We start from the raw sequence: 20,844 nt of genomic DNA, 5'->3' as shown, positions 1-20,844 counted from the left end.
TTTGGACACTGGGAACACCCAAACATGAAGAGGCAAAAAGGGCACCCGAGGGGAGGGAGATTCCAGTCCTGGCCTTGCAGAAACTCCCAGGAGCTGCAGGTTTCTCAAAGCAGGCTATAGGGAAGGCATCATCTTGTAAGGGAAAAAAAAAAACAGCCAGGCACAGTGGCTCACGCCTGTGATCCCAGCACTTTGGGAGGCTGAGGCAAGCGGATCACCTGAGCCCAGGAGTTTGAGGCCAGCCTGGCCAACATGGTGAAACCCCATCTCTACCAAAACTACAAAAATTAGCCGGGCATGGTGGCAGGCATCTGTAATCCCAGCTACTCAGGAGGCTGAGGCAGGAGAATAGATTGAACCCGGGAGGCAGAGGTTGCAGTAAGCCGACCTTAGGTGACAAGAGCAAAACTGTCTCAAAAAAAAAAAAAAAAAAGCAGGGGGGCCAGGCTCGTTGGCTCACGACCGTAATCCCAGCACTTTGGGAGGTGGAAGCGGGCAGATCACAAGGTCAGGAGATCAAGACCATCCTGGCTAACACAGTGAAACTGTCTCTACTAAAAATACAAAAAATGAGCCAGGTGTGGTGGCATGTGCTTGTAGTTCCAGCTACTCCAAGAGGCTGAGGCAGGAGAATCACTTGAACCTGGAGGCAGAGGTCACAAGTGAACCAAGATCGCACCACTACACTCCAGCCTGGGCAACAGAGTGAGTCTCCATCTCATAAAAATAAATAAATAAATAAAAAATAGGCTAAACACTCACTGGGGCTTGAGCTAATCCACAATCTGATGAAGAAAATGCAAAAACCATTCACATTTACTCATCCTGTGGTTTCTGAGGAATTCTACAGCAAAATACATTAATGCCGTGGGCATTTTCCATCCCGCTAAGTGCACACTGATACTCTGCCTTCCCAGAGACTTCATGTAATCATGGTTTGGGGTGGTAGCGAGGAAAGAAACACAATTGTTCTTCAGCACAGAACGCAATCACCTGAACCTTGAATCATGAACCTCAAAGTAGCAATATGTTTATTTACAAAATATACAGTTTCACAGAAACAGCTTCGCTTTATACACATAAACTTTAAAATTACACAGAACCATGTAAACGACGTGAAGTGTCTGGCCTGGCCAAAGCCGATGGGAGGGCCTACTTTTGGGGTGACATCCCTCCCTCCCCTCACTTCATTAGCCACCAACCAGGAGCCCCAGATGGGTTGTGCCTAATCTGCATAAAGAAGCTGATTGCAGCTGCCCAGCTCAACCTAACACAAAAACTAAGGTGTCCGACTTCTTAGACACCACCCACAGGGACAGGCCTGTTAAAAGAACAAAAATGCAATCAAGGAAACAACAATGGAGATGAGTATCACATGCATTCCAGAGGCGTCGAACCTTCCAGCACACACAACAGTCGACAGTCGCCAGGGCCGGCAGTTCCACTCTAAAGTCACATGGATTCTTAAATGCACCTTTAAAAGCTTGTGGAATTTTTTTTTTTTTTTAAAGAAGAAAAACACTTTGGAGCTTTGGTTATTCGTATGATGAAGACACTGGACAGGCATTATCATAGGGCAGGATCTTTGGCAAATTCCTCTCCAATGCGTCCTGGATGTTTGCCCTCGTCAGAGCCAGACAATGGTGTGGAGAAGGTCGTTTCTAAATCAGCTTACTGTCTTTCTCTACAGAACCTTCCCTTGGGGATCTTCACAATAAACTGGCTTCAGAAACTCTTTCTCTCTAGTTTTGTGTTAATACAAGCAACAGAACTTTAAAAAAATAAGACGGCTGGTTGTACAAGTGTGAAAGATATTAGGACCAAAAAAAATACCTCTGATTAGCCAAATTACGGTTCAAGCCCCTTGGTGCTTCAGTGGAAGGAGGTGGGAAGAGTCTGCCTGGTGGCCTGGCACAAAGGTGCCACACGAAGGGGAAGCCCCCAGCAGGGAGCACTCAGGCCCATTCTGCTAAAAATAAACATGACCCCCTTGGGCATTCTTCCCTTTCCATGCCTTACGAGAAACAATGCTTATGAAAACCTACCAGTCAATTACAAAACGTTTTGAGAACAAGTATTCAAACTGCTAAAGAGCAATGCTCATTTTGGAGAAAGCCGGAGCCCCTCTCCCTCCCAGCCCCAGAACCACCAGTGTCCCGGGGTACCCTGCCCTCCAGCAGAGTTCTTCCAAAGCCTCCAGCACCAACTCCCAGCCTTCTCCAGAGCTGGCCCTCACACGCACCTCCCACGTCCGAGATCCCAGCAAAGACCTAAGGAGCTCAGCACAGTTCCAAGGTGTCTTCTGGAAGGCCCATGTTACCCTATCACTCACTCAACAACTCAAACCAGGAGAAAAGGACTCAAGTCCTAACCTTGCCCTGTGGAACCGGCAGGCCAGCCTGTCTAAAGGGCATACAGAGTCACCCAAGGGAGAGGTCTCCCTCCCAACTCTCCTTTACCCTATTATTTAGAGGAACACCACCATGCGGGTCCCAGTGATTGCCTAACCTTTATGTCGCTACAAGAATAAGATGAAAGGAAGAGAACAGAACCTACGAGTTCCCACACTTGAAAACAGCTGGCCTGGGCCCCACCAGGATCTCATACACCAACTGAGAGGGCGCTCAGCAAGAAATCAGCCAACACTTTTGGCTGCATCGTGCAAAAAGACAGAGTTTTTACATCGTGCAAAACAGAAAACTGAGTTATGAACACGGGCCACTTCAGTCCCCCAACCAATCCCCTTTCCACAGAGAAGCGGCCACATTGTCCCTTTTAACAAACAGAAGGAAACCTAAGAACCACACGCTGACCCACCACCCCAGGGCCCCTCGAGGGGAGCCCAAGGCCTCCCACCAGTGCCTCTCCCAGCCTGTCAGGCAGAGCTGAGGCAGGTAGAGGGCAAGCCACTAAGTAGGGGCAACTTAGATGGTTGCTGTACAGACACTTTTGGTAAAAGACTTAACACGCAAGAAAAAGCTTACACGTATGGCTGTTCATTAACAGGCCGGGGAAACCGAACACCTCTCCCCAACACAGTGGAAGCAGAACAACAACTGGCACTCAGCCCAATAAGCGGGAATCTGTTAGCAATGATAGCAAAACACACAGCTACCATGGACCCTCATTTTCAAATGAGCCAAACGCGCTGCATGTGGGTGTCCGGTCCACCTCCACTGCAGGGAACACAGCTCTGGCAGCAGCGCTGGCCAGCAAAGGTTGCATTCGGTCACTGGTTATGTACAGTTGCTACCTGGACAGCCTGTCCTTTTGCTTAGGCACCTAAATGGCAGAGGTCTGCCCCCACCAGAGCTGAGAGTTCTGTGCTCAACTAAGAGAAGGGCTAAGAAGCCCACCGTCGCTTCCGATTCCACGCTTGCAACCTCCTCACCAGCCAGCAGTCAGTCCAGGAATAGCTTCCGGGAGCCCATCCGCGATCGGTTGGAACGGCGGATGTCAAACTTGGAGTCCCGGCACTTTTGGCAGACAAACACTTCCGGAACATTGGATTTCCGGATTTTCGCACAGGACAGGTGAATCCAGGTGTGGCACTCATTACACTCGATCATGGGGCGGCCGGCAAAGGGCTTCATGCAGAAGCAGGTCACGAGGTCCCAGGAATCGTCATCTGGAAGGAAAAACACTTATCTTAAGGAGGGAAGAGAAATTCCCATGATTCCTCGCCATCAGCTGGGCTTCCGTGAAACCCATTACTCAACTGAAAAGAACACTCCACTTCCATGTGAGGCTGACACTCTCTCTGAAAAGGCAGAAGGGGCTCCATAATGTGTGGGAACCAGATATTACCCAAGAGATGCTTACTTTTTTCTGAGACAGGGTCTCGCTGTCACCCTGGCTAGAGTGTAGTGGCACAATCATACCTCACTGCAGCCTCAAACTCCTGAGCTCAAGCCATCCTCCCACCTCAGCCTCCCAAGTAGCTGGGACTACAGGCACACACCACAAAGCTTGGCTAATTTTTGTACTTCTTTTTTTTTAATTGAGACAGAGTTTTGCTCTTGTTGCCCAGGCTGGAATGCAATGGTGTGATCTTGGCTCACTACAACCTCTGCCTCCCGGGTTCAAGTGATTCTCTTGCCTCGGCCTCCCAAGTAGCTGGGATTACAGGTGCCACCACCACACCCAGTTAATTTTTTATATTTTTAGTAGAGCCAGAATTTCACCATGTTGGCCAGGCTAGTCTCAAACTCCCAACCTCAGGTGATCCGCCCACCTCAGCCTCCCAAAGTGTTAGGATTACAGACATGAGGCACCTTGTCCAGCCTAATTTTTGTATGTTTTTGTAGCAACAGGGCTTTGCCATGTGCCCAGGCTGGTCTCCAACGCCTGAGCTGAAGCAATCCAACCGCCTTAACCTCCAAAAGTGCTGGGATTCCTGCTGGAGTCACTGCAACCGGCCCAGATGCTCACTTGGATGCTTACTTAGAACTACATCCTTTTACCGGCCACGGTGGCTCACACCTATAATCCCAGCACTTTGGGAGGCTGAGGAGGGCAGATCACCTGGGGTCAGAAGTTTGAGACCATCCTGGCCAACATGGTGAAACCCATCTCTACTAAAAATACAAAAATTAGCCAAGTGTGGTGCTGTGTGCCTGTCGTCTCAGCTACTTGGGAGGCTGAGGCAGAAGAATCACTTGAACCCGGGAAGCAGAGGTTGCAGTGAGCCAAGTTCGTGCCACTGCACTCCAGCGTGGGTGACAGAGCAAGACTCTGTCTCCAGAAAAAAAAAAAAAAAAAAAATTACATCCTTTTTATGTTCTGAGGTTTTAGAATCTCAGCTGTCTCTAATGATAATCAACTCCTTCCTAAACATCTCAATATCCACATTCCTGCAACGCTTCTCCTTGACAGAGTGGGGCTGTCACACTCTACGGCAGGAACTAGACTCTCTGCCCCAGAGAGATGATCCCTTAATAAATAACCTCTTTTGGGCCAGCCCCAGTGGCTCATACCTGTAATCCCAGCACTTTGGGAGGCCAAGGTGGGAGGCTCATCCTGGCCAACGTGGTGAAACCCCTTCTCTAATAAAAATACAGAAAATTAGCTGGGTGTGGCAGCGTGCGCCTATAGTCTCAGCTGCTCAGGAGACTGAGACAGGAGAATTGCTTGAACGCGGTAGGTGAAGGCTGCAGTGAGCCAAGATCATGACACTGCCCTCCAGCCTAGGTGACAGACAGAGACTCCATCTCAAAAAAAAAAAAAAAAACACACCTCTCTTTAGGCTGGGCAAGGTGGCTCACGCCTGTAATCCCAGCACTTTGGGAGGCCAAGGCAGGTGGATCACCTGAGGTCAGGAGTTCGAGACCAGCCTGACCAATATGATGAAATCCCGTCTCGACTAAAAGTACAAAAATTAGCCAGGAGTGGTGGTGCACACCTGTAGTCCCAACTACACAGGAGGCTGGGAAAGGAGAATCGCTTGAACCTGGAGGCAGAGGTTGCAATGAGCCAAGATTGCGCCACTGTACTCCAGCCTGGGCAACAAGAGTGAAACTCTGTCTCAAAAATAAATAAATAAACTCTCTTCTCACTACCAGCCAACAAGGGTCATCATCCTTCAGGGACCACTCACCTGAGTCCACCATGATGTCCTCATCGTTGCCTGTGCTGTCCTCGTCTCGGAACACCACCTGCTTTCCCTGCCGGACGATAGTCCGTTTGCCCTCAGTTTTTATTTCTTTGACCTGATCAGGTGACACAGTGGCACAAGAGCCACTTGAGGGAGTATCGGAGTCCCACCCAGAACAGGGGTCACTGGGAGCCTGGGGGATATCCTGTAAGGTGGGACTCGTGGGGGTCTCCACATAGGGGTCAGCGGCTTCCAGCTTCAGTAAGCCCCCCCTGTACCCCTCCTTCCCAGGCGCATCACTGTCCCTGCGCTTCCTCTTCTTCTTCTTCTTCAGCTTGTCCGTCTTCTTTCTGTCCAGCAGGAAGTTACTGGGCTTGGCTCGCTGCAAGAGAGTGGGCTGCAGGTGGCTAAAGCAGCGGTCAGAGACTGGCAAGGGCACGGAGGACGCGATGTCTGAGAAACCCGCATCCCAGCCATCACTGTCAATGGTACCAGCAGTGCTGTTGGCAGGGCTGGGGCTGCTCCTTAAAGGGAGTTCCTAAAAAGACAGGCAAAGGTGGTGGGCTCCGGTTACTGTGACCAGTCATTGGTGACAAGATCTAGCCCCTAGCAGAGCATCCCCAGCCACCCAGCCAGGTCAGACCTCCAGAGATGTCTGCACAACTTTGAGCTTCTCTGCCCATCAGCATCACACTTGAAGCAATAGTACCATGACTTCTGGCCAGGCGCGGTGGCTCACGCCTGTAATCCCAGAATTTTGAGAGGCCGAGGCAGGCAGATCACTTGAGATCAGGAGTTCGAGACCAGCCTGGCCAACTTGGTGAAACCCCATCTCTACTAAAAATATGAAAATTAGCTGGGCATGGTGGTGGGCAATTGTAATCCCAGCTACTCAGGAGGCTAAGGCAGGAGAATCACTTAAAACCCCAGGAGGCAAATGTTGCAGTGAGCTGAGATCGCACCACTGCACTCCAGCCCAGGCAATGGAGTCAGACTCCGTGTCAAAAAAAAGAACACAAAAACAATGCCATGAGTTTAATGTGATGCCACAAGGAGAGAAACTCCCTACTGAACCCTCAGCCCCATCTTAGAGACAGGAAATTAGTTCAACAGTGTCTGTGGGAAGGAATGCTGTGGACACCCACACCTGTCTGCTTATCTTGCCCTCATTGTAAAACCTCTCCTTCCATTTGCCCTCTGAAGAGAGAGATTGTTTTAAGTGAATTTAAATTAGTTTTGAGAATTTCCTGACACTCTTAAAAAACTAGGCATTCCAAAATATTGCAAAATCAAAGTCGGGAATGACTGCCCCAAAGCGGCAAACTCAACTCTACGGTCCCTTCGGATCACAAGCATGTCATCTGCAAACAGTGGAACCTTCTCCTCGTTGGAAAGCAGGCAATAGGCCGGCCACAGTGGCTCATGCCTGTAATCCTAGCACTTTGGGAGGCCGAGGTGGATGGATCACCTGAGGTCAGGAGTTCAAAACCAGCCTGGCCAACATGGTAAAACCCCCTCTACTAAAAATACAAAAAAATTAGCTGGGCGTGGTGGCAGGTGCCTGTAATCCAGCTATTTGGGAGGCTGAAGCAGGGAGAATTGCTTGAACCCAGGAGGCAGAGGTTGCAGTGAGCCAAGATTAGACCACTGCACTCCAGCCTAAACCTCAGAGCAAGACTCCATCTCAAAAAAAGAAAAGAAAGCAGGCATTAGCTACCTATGTAGCAGATGGAAATAAACCCATGCTGGCAGTTTGCCTCCTTGAAATATACTGAATGCAGCTGGGCACAGTGGCTCGTGTCTGTAAACCCAGCACTCTGGGAGTCCAAGGCAGGAGGATCACTACCTTCAGACCATCCCAGGCAACACAGTAATACCTTGTCTCTACAAAAAATAAAATTATGGCCAAACGCAGTGGCTCCCGCCTGTAATCCCAGCACTTCGGGAGGCCAAGGCAAGGTGAGTCACTTGAGCCCAGGAGTTTGAGACCAACCTGGGTAACATGGCAAAACCCCGTATCTACTAAAAATACAAAAATTAGCTAGGCATGGTGGCGGGCCTGTAGTCCCAGCTACTTGGAAGGCTGAGGTGGGAGCATCACTTCAGCACAGAAGACGGAGAGTGCAGTGAGCTGAGATCGCGCCTGGGCAACAGAGCGAGACCTGTCTCAAAAACAAACAAAAAAGCTGGATTCTTCGATTTTGAGCTTCATGGAATAGAATATAAATGAGGCCTGAAGTTTGAGCAGCACAGCAGCTCTACTCCAGTCCTGCCCTCTTCTCCGCAAGTTAAAAAAAAAAAAACCTCTCTTCACCTACACGAAGTTGTAGCCATGAGTCCCTGAAGACACTAATACATATTTCCAACAGGCAGGAAGCTTCAAGAAAGGCAGAGTGTGCACCCTGAGTCCAGCCACCGGGTTGAACCCCAAGCTCCACCACTATTAGTGGGTGACCTAAGGCAAAGTTTTCCCTCTCTATGTCTCAGTTTCCTCATCTTATAAACTGGGGGTAAAAAATGGCACCTACCTCATAGCATTACAAAGGTCAAGAATAGTGTCCACCCACGGTCAACAGTCAGTAACTACAGGCTCTAATTAAGAGGAAGCAGATGGCTGCCCACGGTGGCTCATGCTTGTAATCCCAGCACTTTGGGAGGCCGAGGCAGGCGGATCATGAGGTCAGGAGTTCAAGACCAACCTGGCCAACATAGTGAAACCCTGTGTCTACTAAAAATACAATTAGCTGGGCATAATGGCGTGCGCATGTAATCCCAGCTACTTGGAAGGCAGAGGTTGCGGTGGGCCGAGGTCACACCACTGCACTTCAGCCTGGGCAACAGAATGAGACTCCGTCTCAAAAAAATAAAAATGAGCAAGTTGATATCACAGACTTTATTTGTAAATAAATTTTAAAAGTTTACTAAATCGGCCGGGTATGGTGGCTCACTCCTGTAATTCAAGCACTTTAGGAGGCAGAGGCGGGCAGATCACCTGAGGTCAGGAGTTCGAGACCAGTCTGGCCAACAAGGTGAAACTCTGTCTCTACCAAAAATACAAAAAAAAAAAAAAAAAATTAGCTGGGCATGGTGGTGCACATCTGTGATCCCAGCTACTTGGGAGGCTGAGGCAGGAGAATCCTTTGAACCCAGGAGGCGGAATTTGCACCACTGCACTCCAGCCTGGGCAAGAGAGGAAGATTCCATTCCCAAAAAGAAAGTTTACTAAACCATTTTCTAGACAACCCGGCATTTTCTACCAGTTTTAGAACCATTTCCCTAGCTAATCCAAACTCCCAAGAAACCGATTTCTGCCAGACTACTGACTGAGGTCATCACAAGCAGCCCCTTCCAAATCTACTGACCCACTGACCAGTCAGAAGCCCAAAGATTTGAGGTGGAGGCCCTGGGGTTTGACTACCCATCAAGAAAGGTCTCAGAAGCTCAGAAGATTACCTCCTTCGGATAAGGGATGTAGCCAGCATAGGCCAAGACAAAGGTGCAGAATTTGTTAAAGTCTTCCACAGTCCTGCGCCTCTTGCAACTGGGGGAGTATTCCTATTATGGGGAGAGAAAAGGGAATGTTTACAGCAGAAGCTTCTAAATGGAATCACAGAAACAAAAGGAAGTAAGCTGAAACTTTTGCAGTCAACCACTCAAAAAATACTGTTAGACTTACAGGGTCCACAAACAAGATAAGGTAAGCTCAGGTCAAGAAATAACACCATTTAGAAAGCAGAAAGAGGAGTATTAAGACTTTATGCCAAGAATGCTGGGATATCAGCTGGGAGATAAAAACTTATACAAAAGTCTATTTCTTAGCACTCGTGATATTTTCTGACTTTATCCATTAGTCTCCACAGGCCTATCGAGAGGAGCTCTAATAACTGCTTTTTTGCTACAGATTTTCCATTCTGAATATGAACTCCTGTAGCAGCTGGAACTGATGTATAAGTGATTTCAAAAATCAACCACTCGCCTGCCAAGGAGGCTCATGGCATTTTGGGAGGCCGAGATGGGCGGATACTTGAGGTCAGGAGTTCGAGGCCAGCCTGACCAACAAGGTGAAACTCCGTCTCTACTAAAAATACAAAAATTACCAAGGAGTGGTGGCGCACCCCTGTAATCCCAGCTACTCAGGAGACTGAGGCAGGAGAATCAATTAAACACTGGAGACAGAGGTTGCAGGGAACCGAGATCTGGTCACTGCACTCTAGCCTGGAGGACAAAAAAAAAAAATAATCAACCACTCATTCTCCAGAGCTCTCTGAGACCGGGACCCTGGAGCGGATTCACTTGGCTGACCCTGACCAGCTAGGGCCACTGAGGACCCCTCTCTCCTGCTCAGAGGGTTTCCTCCACTCCCCTAGCAATCCGGGTGCCAGGCACTCAAATGTCTCAACTCACAATAAACGAGGAACCTTACTGCGAAGCTTAGTCCCATATTTAAATGGCACAGTGGAGGTTTTTGCTAGAGGGTTCCAGCCCCATTCAATTGGAAACACCCATCACAAGAAGAGATTTTTCTCCTGAGAGCAGCACGAGAAGATGGAGCTCTTATTTGCTCCTAAGCAAAACAAGTGTGCTGTATTGCTGTTTATTCGCCCAGCACGTTCCCTGAGGTTCCTTTTAGTGCCCTGTCCGACCCACCCCCATCCTTCCTGGAGAGGTGTTGTTACCGTTCTAGCGCCCGGGGCCACCGCTCTGCTGGGGGAAAGCCGGGGTGGGGGAGGGCGGCGGGGGGGAATGGGGGACAGGGGTCTCGGGCAATCCCTCCCGCCGCGAGGAGGAGGCTTGCGGCCCGCCGGTTAGCTTTGAGGGAGACAATTCTCTTTGTAAATTACTTTTTCCACCTGGTTCAGGCAAACCTCCTCCTCTCCCAACCCCTCGGACCCCAGGGCCGAGGGGAGGAGCGGAGGCAAAGATCACTGGTGCCCGCGCTCCCCGCACTGGCGAGCCTGCCCAGCTACGGGAACCGCGGGCCGCCGCTCGGGCCTCCAACTCCTAGGAAGAACTTTTCTTTCGGCGGGGAACCAGCAGAAGTGGGTCAGGAACCCGGAGGGCGAGTGGAGAGCGACCGCGGCCTCGAGCCAGGGCGCGCTGGGGGCACCAGCGCGGGGACTGGGGGGCTCCAAGCCGCCCCCACCCGGCCCACGCCGCCCGCCCGCCCGCCTCCTCGGAAAGCAGATGGCGGGGCGGCCCCCACCCACCCTCCCGCGCGGCAGCCGCCCCCTGCAACACTCGGCCCCGGAAGATGCGGGGCCCATCCCGCGGGGATATGGAGTGGGGACACCAGCCAGGATTCTGGGGGTCCCAGGCCGGGGAACCCCCTCCGAACCCCCGGGGGCGGCAGCGAAACCGGCGGGTTCCAGCGCCGCCTCCCCTCCCCCACTCGCCAGCGGTCGCCAGACCCGCACCCCCGACACCGACGCGCCTCGGCTGGGGGAGGGGGCCGCGTGGGGTGGGGGGCCGGCCGGGAGCCCTGAAGGCCGATCCCCGGAAGGAGGGGGAGAAAGCCGGGGCGGAGCCAGCGGAGCCCGAGGGCGGGGGGCGGGGGGCCGAGGGCGGGGGGCCGGGGCCCGGAGGGGGAGGCCAGCGCGCCGGGGGGGCGGTGGGGGGTGGCAAGACTTGGGTCCCCAGAGCGGGAGGGGCCGCCGAGAGCCGTAGGGGGCGGGGGCCGATCGGGCCGCGCGCGGAGTCAGGGGGCGGGGCGCGGGCCACCGGGCCCGGGGGATCAGGGGAGCTGCCGGGGGCCGCGGGAGCCGAGCCCGGTGCGAGGAGGGCCGCAAAGTCCCCGAGAGCTGCGGGAGCCTGGGGCGGGCGGCGGCTCAGACCTCGTCCCCGGGGGCGGGGAAAGAGTAAGCAGGCCGGCCAGGAGGCGCTGGAGGCGCCGGCAGGTCCCGGGGCGAACAGAGGCCGGAGAAGGGCGGCCACGAAGAGAAGGATAGGCGCAACAGCCCTGGAGAAAGGGCGCGGGGAGGACGCGGAGGGACGCGGAGGCGAGGCCCGGCGGGGAGGACCAAGCGCGGGCCCGGGCAGGGGGCGAGGGTTGGGCTCCCGGTGGGGGGCCGTCGAGGGGAAATTGGGGGAAGGTGAGGGCGGCGCTCGGGGTGACTGGGGGTCCGGCTGCCTGAGGAGCGCAGGATCGCAGGATCGCGGAGGGGGTGGTCGGGGGCGATTCGGACGCAGCTTCACTCACCTCTGGGTGGAAGGCGGCGGCGCAAGAGTCAGAGTCCATGTTCCGGGCGAGGGGCGGCGGCTTCGAGAGTACAGGGGCTGGGATGCGGGAGCGGGATCGCCCGGGGCAGGGGGCTCGGGCGGCTGCGCAGGGCGAGGGCGGACCCGGGGGGGGGTCGCCCGGGCTGGAGGTGATGGGGGGCTCGGGGGCTCGGGGCCTCGCGTCTCTGGTTCTGTGACCCCGGACTGGCGGTTCCACCGCCGAGCAGAGTGGGCGATGCAGCTCCCGCGGCGGCAGAGGCGGGAGAGTCGCTGCGGGGGGCGGCGGCGGCAGCGGCAGCGAGCGGGAACCCGACCGGCTCCCCGACCTGACGCCCAGTTCGGCTCGTGTCTCGGGAGGGAGGGCGGGAGAGCCGTGAGGGCTGTCGGGAAATGTAGTCTGGGTGACGACTGGAAACCGGCGGCGAAGGGGCGGGGCGCGGGGGTGGGCGCAGTGCCTTGTGGGAGTGGTAGTCCACTGCCTCACCAGTGTTGCGCACAAAGATATCCTTGAGGACTGCAACCCCCATGAGGCTTCGCGGCGGCGGCTCGGTGTGTGGAGGCGGGTCTTCTGGACTCCAGGCCGCGGGAGCGGGGGAGGTGCGGGGGCCCGCGCCGGCTCGGCCGCGGGGGGAGGGGCAGTGTGAGCGGTAGCGCCTTGGTCTCGACGGGGGCGGGGACGGGGGCGGGGGTGCCCGCGGGGGTGGGGGCGGGGCTGACGGCCCGAGTAGCAAAGGGCGGCGGCGGCGGCTAGCACCTCCCCTCCCTCCTCTCGTGCTTGGGGTTCGCGCTCCTTTGTGGGGCGGGGGTCCCCGAGGTCCGGCCTGGAGTGGGGGCGGCGGGGGCGGGGATGCTGACGTCGCGGCCTCCCGGAGCACCGTTCGCCACTCCCCGCTGAGGGCGGAGTAGCCGCCCGGGCCCCCGCGCCAGGCCGGGCGGAGCGAACTTGTTTTCGCAAATTCCATTTTCGCGCTGCTCCCTGCTCCGGGCCCGCGGGGCCGGGGCTGGACCGGACTCTTCTGTAGGCGTCTGCGGGATTCACTCGTGGGGGCCGGGTTCGGGCATTAAAAACCCGGGGCCAGCGTTGTCAGCGTTCTAAAGAGCTGTGCCTTCCGTTAGCTTTCTCTTGTCGCCTTCGCTTAACCTTGGGACCCACAGGCCGTTTTCCCTCCCACTCTCCTGAATATCTTCGGAGGAGTCCGGCCCGCAGGGCGAGGCGAAGACGCGGTGTTCGGTCCCTGTTTACTGGGGTTTAACTGGGATGGGCAGTGCGTAAACGCTGGACCGCAGAGTATCCGACAGCTGTACGAGTGGAAGGCTGGCCGGACACGGAGGGGGCTGCCCTGATGAGATGATCAAAAGGCGGCCTGCGGGTCTGTAACATTTTTAATAACCATTCGAAGGGGCGGCGGGGGTGGGGTGGGGTGTAAGCACAAAACGCGGCTGATTCAGTAACCTGTTTGGTATCTTCGAAGAAGTTAAAGGGGAGTGACACAAAATTTAAAATTCAAATTAGAAAACAAACTTTTGGAGATACCAGTAAGATATTTGACAGGCGCCGAATGACCCATCAGCTGGCTGTCGCTATTTCAGGGGTTACGATCATTCCGATGGAAACGTTTACTAGGAGACGGTGTTCATCTTAGAAATACTCCTCTGAGCCTCAGTTTCCTAAGCTGTTACATTTTGAGCGTAGTGCCTGGCTAAATAAATCGTAGATTACTGTTGTTGTTCCTCTTGTTTTATTATTTACGCGATATTGTAGCCCATTGGAGGGCTCCCAAGACATGATAAATTGAGGTGTCTTACAAGATAAAACAATATTACTATGATTAAAAACAGAGACATTGGCTGATTAACAACTTTTTTTTTTTTTTTTTGAGACGGAGTTTTGCTCTTGTTGCCCAAGCTGGGGTGCAATGGCGCGATCTCGGCTCATCGCAATCTCTGCCTCCGGCGTTCAAGGGATTCTTCTGCCTCAGCCTCCTTAGTAGCTGGGATTACAGGCATAAGCCACCACGCCAGGCTAATTTTGTATTTTTAGTAGAGACGGGGTTTTACCATGTTGGTCAGGCTGGTCTCAAACTCCTGACCTCAGGTGATCCGCCCCCTTCGGCCTCCCAAAGTGCAGGGATTACAAGTGTGAGCCACTACGCCCAGCCAACAACAATTTATACAATTGCACATTCAGATGATTTAGCCAGATTTGGAATGTTACCGGGTTACTGTGACCAGAGCAGATGTCCTGAGGTTGGCTAGTATTGCCCAAGGTCATATTAACAAAGAGCAACTTGTTTTGCCAGAATAAGAAACATAGCTAAGAAGGTGATGATCCTGTTGGTAGTTTAAAGATACAAATACCAAAAAGAATAATTATTAGAAGGTCTGGCAAGGTGGCTCACACCTGTAATCCAGCACTTTGGGAGGCCAAGGCCAGCGGATCACTTGAGGTCGGAAGTTCAAGACCAGCCTCACCAACACTGCAAAACCCCGTCTCTACTGAAAATACAAAATTAGTATTAGCTGGGCATGGTGGCGCATGCCTGTAATCCCAGCTACTTGGGAGGCTGAAGCAGGAGAATCACTTGAACCCCGGAGGCGGAGGTCGCAGTGAGCAGAGATCACGCCATTGCACTTCAGCCTGGGCAACAATAGCGAAACTCCATCTAAAAATAAATAAATAAAAAGATTATTAGAGACAAAACCCAAATGAAAGAAGAAGGAAGTTTTTTTTAACCTGATCATTATCCCCTATGGTAAATGTTTCACATAATAAACATTAAATCCTTCCCTACATACACACAGATTAAGAAATTCTCAATCTGAACAGTGTTGGAGAGATAGAACAAAAAAAAAGAAAAGAAAAATTCTCAAATTGGGAATGAATTGAAGGACTTGCTCAGAATAATGGACTCATTGACAAAACTGAGCCTAGAATTCAGGGGTGTATATTGGACTATTTGGTCACCTTAAGAAAGAAAAGTCCCAAACATGGATTGAGTCAGGGAACAGATACTCAGACCTAAGTGATAACTTTTGCTCAGAATGGGTATTCTACCAGGCAGGCATGGTAGCTCAGTAAACTCAACACTTTGGGTGGCCTAGGCAGGAGGATCCCATGAGCCTGGGAGTTCCAGACCAGCCTGGGCAACATAGGGAGACCCTGTCTTAAAAAAAAAAAAAAAAAAAAAAAAGGGTGGGGTGCGGTGGCTCACGTCTATAATCCCAGCACTTTGGGAGACCAAGGTGGGCGGATCACAAGGTCAAGAGATTGAGACCATCCTTCCTGGCCAACATGGTGAAACCTTGTCTCTACTAAAAATACAAAAATTAGCTGGGTGTGGTGGCATGTGCCTGTAATCCCAGCTACTTGGGAGGCTGCGGCACTAGAATCGCTTGAACCCGGGAGGCAGAGGTTGCAGTGAGGTGAGATAGAGCCACTGCAATCCAGCCTGGGCAACAGAGTGAGATGCCATCTCAAAACAAAACAAAATTAGCTGGGTGTGGTGGTGCACACCGGTAGTCCCAATTACTTCGGAGGCTGAGGCAGTAAGATCCCTTGAGCCCAGGAGTTTTGAGGTTGCAGTAAGCCATGATCATGCCATTGGACTTCAGCCTGGGTGACAGAGGGAGACCCTGTCTCACACCAAAAAAAGTGCTGGGCACAGTAGCTCATGCCTGTAATCCCAGTACTTTGAGAGGCTGAGGCAGGCAGATCACCTGAGGTCAGGAGTTCGAGACTGGTCTGACCAATGTGATGAAACCTTGTCTCTACTAAAAATACAAAAATTAGCAAGGCATGGTGGGGGGTGGTGCCTGTAATCCCTGCTATTCGGGAATCTGAGATAGGAGAATCTCTTGAACCCGGGAGGCAGAGATTGCAATGAGCCGAGATCACGCCACTGCACTCGAGCCTCAACAAGAAGAGCAAAACTCTGTCTCAAAAACAAAAAACAAACAAAATGGATAGTCAATAGATTTTTTTTTTTTTTTTTTTTTTTTTTGGTGGAGGGGCTTATAGGCATGAGCCACCTGCCCAGACTTAAATATTTCTTGAATATGTTTCTAGTAAACAGTAATTCTTTTTTTTTGAAACCTACCGGGTTCAAGCAATTCTCCTGCCTCAGCGTCCCAAGTAGCTGGGATAAGAGGCATGCACCACTATGCCCAACTAATTTTTTTTTTTTTTGAGATGGAATTTCACTCCTGTTGACCAGGCTAGAGTGCTGTAGGCTAGAGTGCTGTAGCACGATCTTGGCTCACTGCAACCTCGCCTTCTGGGTTCAAGCAATTCTCCTGCCTCAGCCTCCCAAGTAGCTGGGATTACAGGCATGCAGCACTACGCCTGGCTAATTCTAATTTTCTATTTTTAGTAGAGAAGGGGTTTCACCATGTTGGTCAGGCTGGTCTCAAACTCCTGACCTCAGGTGATCCACCCGCCTTGGCCCGCCAAAGTGCTGGGATTAAGAATAATTAATGGCCGGGCACAGTGGCTCACGCCTGTAATCCCAGCACTTTGGGAGGCCGAGGCGGGTGGATCACGAGGTCAAGAGATCGAGACCATCCTAGTCAACATGGTGAAACCCCCCCTCTACTAAAAATACAAAAAATTAGCTGGGCATGGTGGTGCGTGCCTGTAATCCCAGCTACTCAGGAGGCTGAGGCAGGAGAATTGCCTGAACCCAGGAGGCGGAGGTTGCGGTGAGCCGAGATCGAGCCATTGCACTCCAGCCTGGGTTAACAAGAGTGAAACTCCGTCTCAAAAAAAAAAAAAAGAAAGAAAGAAATACAGCCTTTGGAGGAAATCTAGACATTAATCTTTACCATCCTTTCCCTAAATTCAAAAACAGGACTATAACACTCAGAGTTGCCCCAAACAGTGGGATAATATGTAGTTGTGAAGTAATAAATTTGATTTTCTCTGTGTGACAGGCTTAGGTTTGTTAAATTATCTCTGGTTTTTTTCTCAGGTATATTATACTACTCCTGGGCTGCAGGGGGCAAATCTAAAACTCCTTGATTAATTGAAGAACGTTCACCACAGTAGCCACATCCTTGGAGTCTATGATTCTTTGTTTTCTGCTAAAAACAAAAAACAAACTAATTATACCTACTGCTGAATACTAATTCTCAGATGATTATAGTTACTTAGGAGAGGAGGAAAAAGCCAACATTAGCACAGGTTGCAACAAGTTAAAAATACTAAGAATACCATGGTTTCCCAGTAAGTAACTTGAGAATGTGGTTATTTTAATTGAGTTACCAAATATAGCTTCACCTTCCTAAATCTCAGCAGCTACACTACATCCACTTGCGAAAACATGTGAGAAGGCTTTCTGTTTAGTTCTGTGCTTGAGTGCAGGTGTGAGCATAACCAAAGGCTTGCTTTTCGAATGTTGCAATTTTTTGTTCAGCTTAATTGTTTTTTTTTTTTTAAGACCGAAGTTCTATTGCCCAGGCTTGAGTGCAGTGGCAGGATCTAGGCTCACTGCAACCTCTGCTTCCCAGGTTCAAGCCATTCTCCTGCCTCAGCCTCCCAAGTAACTGGGACTACAGGCATGCAACACCACACCCAGCTAATTTTTTGTCTTTTTAGTAGAGATGGGGTTTCACGATGTTGGCCAGGCTGGTCCTGAACTGCTGATCTCACCCACCTTGGCCTTCCAAAGTGCTGGGATTACAGGCCTAGCCTTTTTTTTTTTTTTTTTTAGCCTGGAGTGCAGTGGTGCAAACACGGTGCACTGCTCTCACTATAGCCTAGGCCTCCTGAGCTCAGGTGATCCTCTCAGTGCAGTGCCACTGCACTCCAGCCTGGTGCCTGGCGACAGAGAGAGACTGTCTCAAAAAAAAAAAAGAATAAATAAATAATTTCTAGAATATATATCGTCAGTGTTTCACATAGTTAATCTGATCTACACATAGAAGAATCAGATGAGTTTCTTGTGTTCATACTGGTAGAATATAAAGGTAATAGCTAAAGGCTGGGTGAGGTGGCTCATGCCTGTAATCCCAGCACACTGGGAGGCCAAGGCAGTTAGATCAGTTGAGGTCAGGAGTTCGAGACTAGCCTGGCCAACATGGTGAAACCACATCAGTACAAAACATACAAAAATTAGCCTGGCATGGTGGCACGTGCCTGTAATCCCAGCTACCTGGGAGGCTGAGGCAAGAGAATTGCTTGAACCTGAGAGGTGGAGGTTGCAGTAAGCCAAGATCATGCCACTGCACTCCAGCCTGGGGGACAGAGCAAGACTCTGTCTCAAAAAAAAAAAAAGGTAGCCGGGTGCGGTGGCTCACACCTGTAATCCCAGCACTTTGGGAGGCTGAGGCGAGTGGATCACGAGGTCAAGAGATCGAGACCATCCTGGTCACAAGGTGAAACCCCGTCTCTACCAAAAATACAAAAATTAGCTGGGCATGGTGGTGCGTGCCTGTAATCCCAGCTACTCGGGAGGCTGAGGCAGGAGAATTGCTTGAACCCAGGAGGCAGAGGTTGCGGTGAGCCGAGATTGCGCCATTGCACTCCAGCCTGGGTAACAAGAGCGAAACTCCGTCTCAAAGAAAAAAAAAAAGGTAATAGTTAACACTGTGTGTCACTGTTTAAATGTTTTTATTTACACTATCTCATTTACATATGTAAATGCATTTAATAAATAGAGAATAGTGCAACATTCCTTAAAGAAAAAATGTTTAGGCTGGGCACAGTGGCTCACGCCTGTAATCCCAACACTTTGGGAGCCTGAGGTGGGCAGATTACCTGAGGTCAGGAGTTCAAGACCAGCCTAGCCAACATGGTGAAACCCCATCTCTACCAAAAAATACAAAATCAGCCGCACGTGCCTGGAATCCCAACTAATCAAGAGGCTGAGGCAGGAGAATCACTTGAACTCAGGAGGTGGAGGTTGCAGTAAGCCTTGATTGTGCCACTACACTCCAACCTGGGTGACAGAGTGAGACTTCGTCTCAAAAAAAAAAAAAAAAAAAAAAAGCAGTTATATGTGGTAAGTGCATTATAATATGCCATACCTTAGAAAACCAGGAATCTGAAAAAAATCAGTATGTAATACAAGAAAAGACACAATCACTGTGGATGTTATCAAGGCTAAGGGGTGTGTTCCTAAATATTCTCAAAGAAAAAAAAGAGTTAACAGTCTACTTTTTTTTTGGAGACGGAGTCTTATTCTGTCCTCCAGGCTGGAGTGCAGTAGCGAGATCCTGGCTCACTGTAGCCTTCCCCTCCCGGGTTCAAGTAATTCTCCTGCCTCAGCCTGAGTAGCTGGGACTACGAATGTGTGCCATTGCGCTCAGCTAACTTTTGTATTTTTTTGTAGAGATGGGGTTTCACCATGTTGGCCAGGCTGTAAACAGACACTTTTTTTTTTTTTTTTTTTTTGAGATAGAGTCTGGCTCTGTCGCCAAGTTATAGTACAGTGGCGCGATCTCGGCTCACTGCAATGGTGAAACCCCGGCTCTACTAAAAATACAAAAAGTAGCTGGGCATGGTTGTGGACACCTGTAGTCCCAGCTATTCGGGAAGCTGAGGCAGGAGAATCGCTTGAACCCGGGAGGCAGAGGTTGCAGTGAACTAAGATCGCACCACTGCACTCCAGCCTGGCAACAAAGCGAGACTCCGTCTCAAAATAAATAAATAAATAAATATCAAAATTAAATTTTTTTTTAAATAATACCATTTTTTAAAAAATCACATCACATATTAAATCACTTTTTCTTTTTTATTTTTAGCCTCAGAATGTTCGGGTAAATCACACTGTCTTAAATTATTTAGGCAATGACCATTTTCATAATTTTAGTTTTTTTTCGAGATGGAGTCTTACTTTGTTGCCCAGGCTGGAGTGCAGTGGCGCAATCTTGGCTAACTGCAACCTCCTTCTCCGGGGTTTAAGCAATTCTCCTGCCTCAACCGCCCAAGTAGCTGAGATTACAGGCACCAGCCACCATGCCCAGCTATTTTTTTATTTTTATTTTATTTATTTATTTATTTATTTATTTTTTGAGACGGAGTTTCGCTCTTGTTACTCAGGCTGGAGTGCAATGGCGCGATCTCAGCTCACCGCAACCTCCGCCTCCTGGTTTCAGGCAATTCTCCTGCCTCAGCCTCCTGAGTAGCTGGGATTACAGGCACGCGCCACCGTGCCCAGCTAATTTTTTGTATTTTTAGTAGAGACGGGATTTCACCATGTTGACCAGGATGGTCTCGATCTCTTGACCTCGTGATCCACCCGCCTCGGCCTCCCAAAGTGTTGAGATTACAGGCGTGAGCCACGGCGCCTGGCTATTTTTTTATTTTTCATAGAGACGGGGTTTTGCCATGTTAGCCAGGCTGGTCTCAAACTCCTGACCTTGTCCTCCCAAAGTGCTGGGATTACAGGTGTTAGTCACCTCTCCTGGCCCATTTTCATGATTTTAGAAGAGGTAAGTTTTCATGACTGAAGTTTAACCTGTAAATACAAGTATTTTCCCACAAACTACTGCCTGCTTGGCAGAGTTAACATCTTCCTCACCAAACAATAGTGTTTCCACCACATCAGTGTGGTGGATGATTCTATGGGTCTTCAGATGACCTTTTTTTTTTTTTTTTTTTTTGTGAGACGGAGTTTCGCTCTTGTTACCCAGGCTGGAGTGCAATGGTGCGATCTTGGCTCACCGCAACCTCCACCTCCTGGGTTCAGGCAATTCTCCTGTCTCAGCCTCCTGAGTAGCTGGGATTACAGGCACGCGCCACCATGCCCAGCTAATTTTTTGTATTTTTAGTAGAGGCGGGGTTTCACCGTGTTGACCAGGATGGTCTCGATCTCTTGACCTCGTGATCCACCCGCGTCAGCCTCCCAAAGTGGTGGGATTACAGGCGTCAGCCACCGCGCCCGGCCCCCAGATCACCTTAAATAGAATGCTGAAAACAATAACAACTTTGTCATTTTGAGGTGTATGAGTTTCTCACATTCCCATTTGAACTCATGAGATTGACCAGCAAAAAGAGGAAGTAGGACAGTCAGGATGGTTCACACCTGGAATCCCAG

General features: G+C 50.9%; 1 protein-coding gene across 1 annotated transcript; it reads right to left on the bottom strand.

The window, feature by feature from the left end:
- Positions 1-1,005: 1,005 nt before the first annotated feature.
- Positions 1,006-11,876, bottom strand: PHF13 (PHD finger protein 13). Its single transcript, XM_012473646.2, has 4 exons — positions 11,790-11,876; positions 9,047-9,148; positions 5,597-6,131; positions 1,006-3,628 (listed from the first exon to the last, which is right to left on the bottom strand). The coding sequence occupies exons 1-4, from the start codon at positions 11,826-11,828 to the stop codon at positions 3,402-3,404; spliced, it is 903 nt and encodes a 300-aa protein (XP_012329069.2). The 5' UTR covers positions 11,829-11,876; the 3' UTR covers positions 1,006-3,401.
- Positions 11,877-20,844: the final 8,968 nt, after the last annotated feature.

This window comes from Aotus nancymaae, unplaced genomic scaffold (genome assembly GCF_030222135.1).
Source record: "Aotus nancymaae isolate 86718 unplaced genomic scaffold, 86718_ANA_hifiasm-v0.15.2.pri h1tg000053l, whole genome shotgun sequence".
In the NCBI taxonomy this organism is placed as follows: Eukaryota; Metazoa; Chordata; class Mammalia; order Primates; family Aotidae; genus Aotus; species Aotus nancymaae.
Note: the sequence above shows the minus strand (reverse complement) of the source record. Positions and strands in the feature narration are given on the sequence as shown.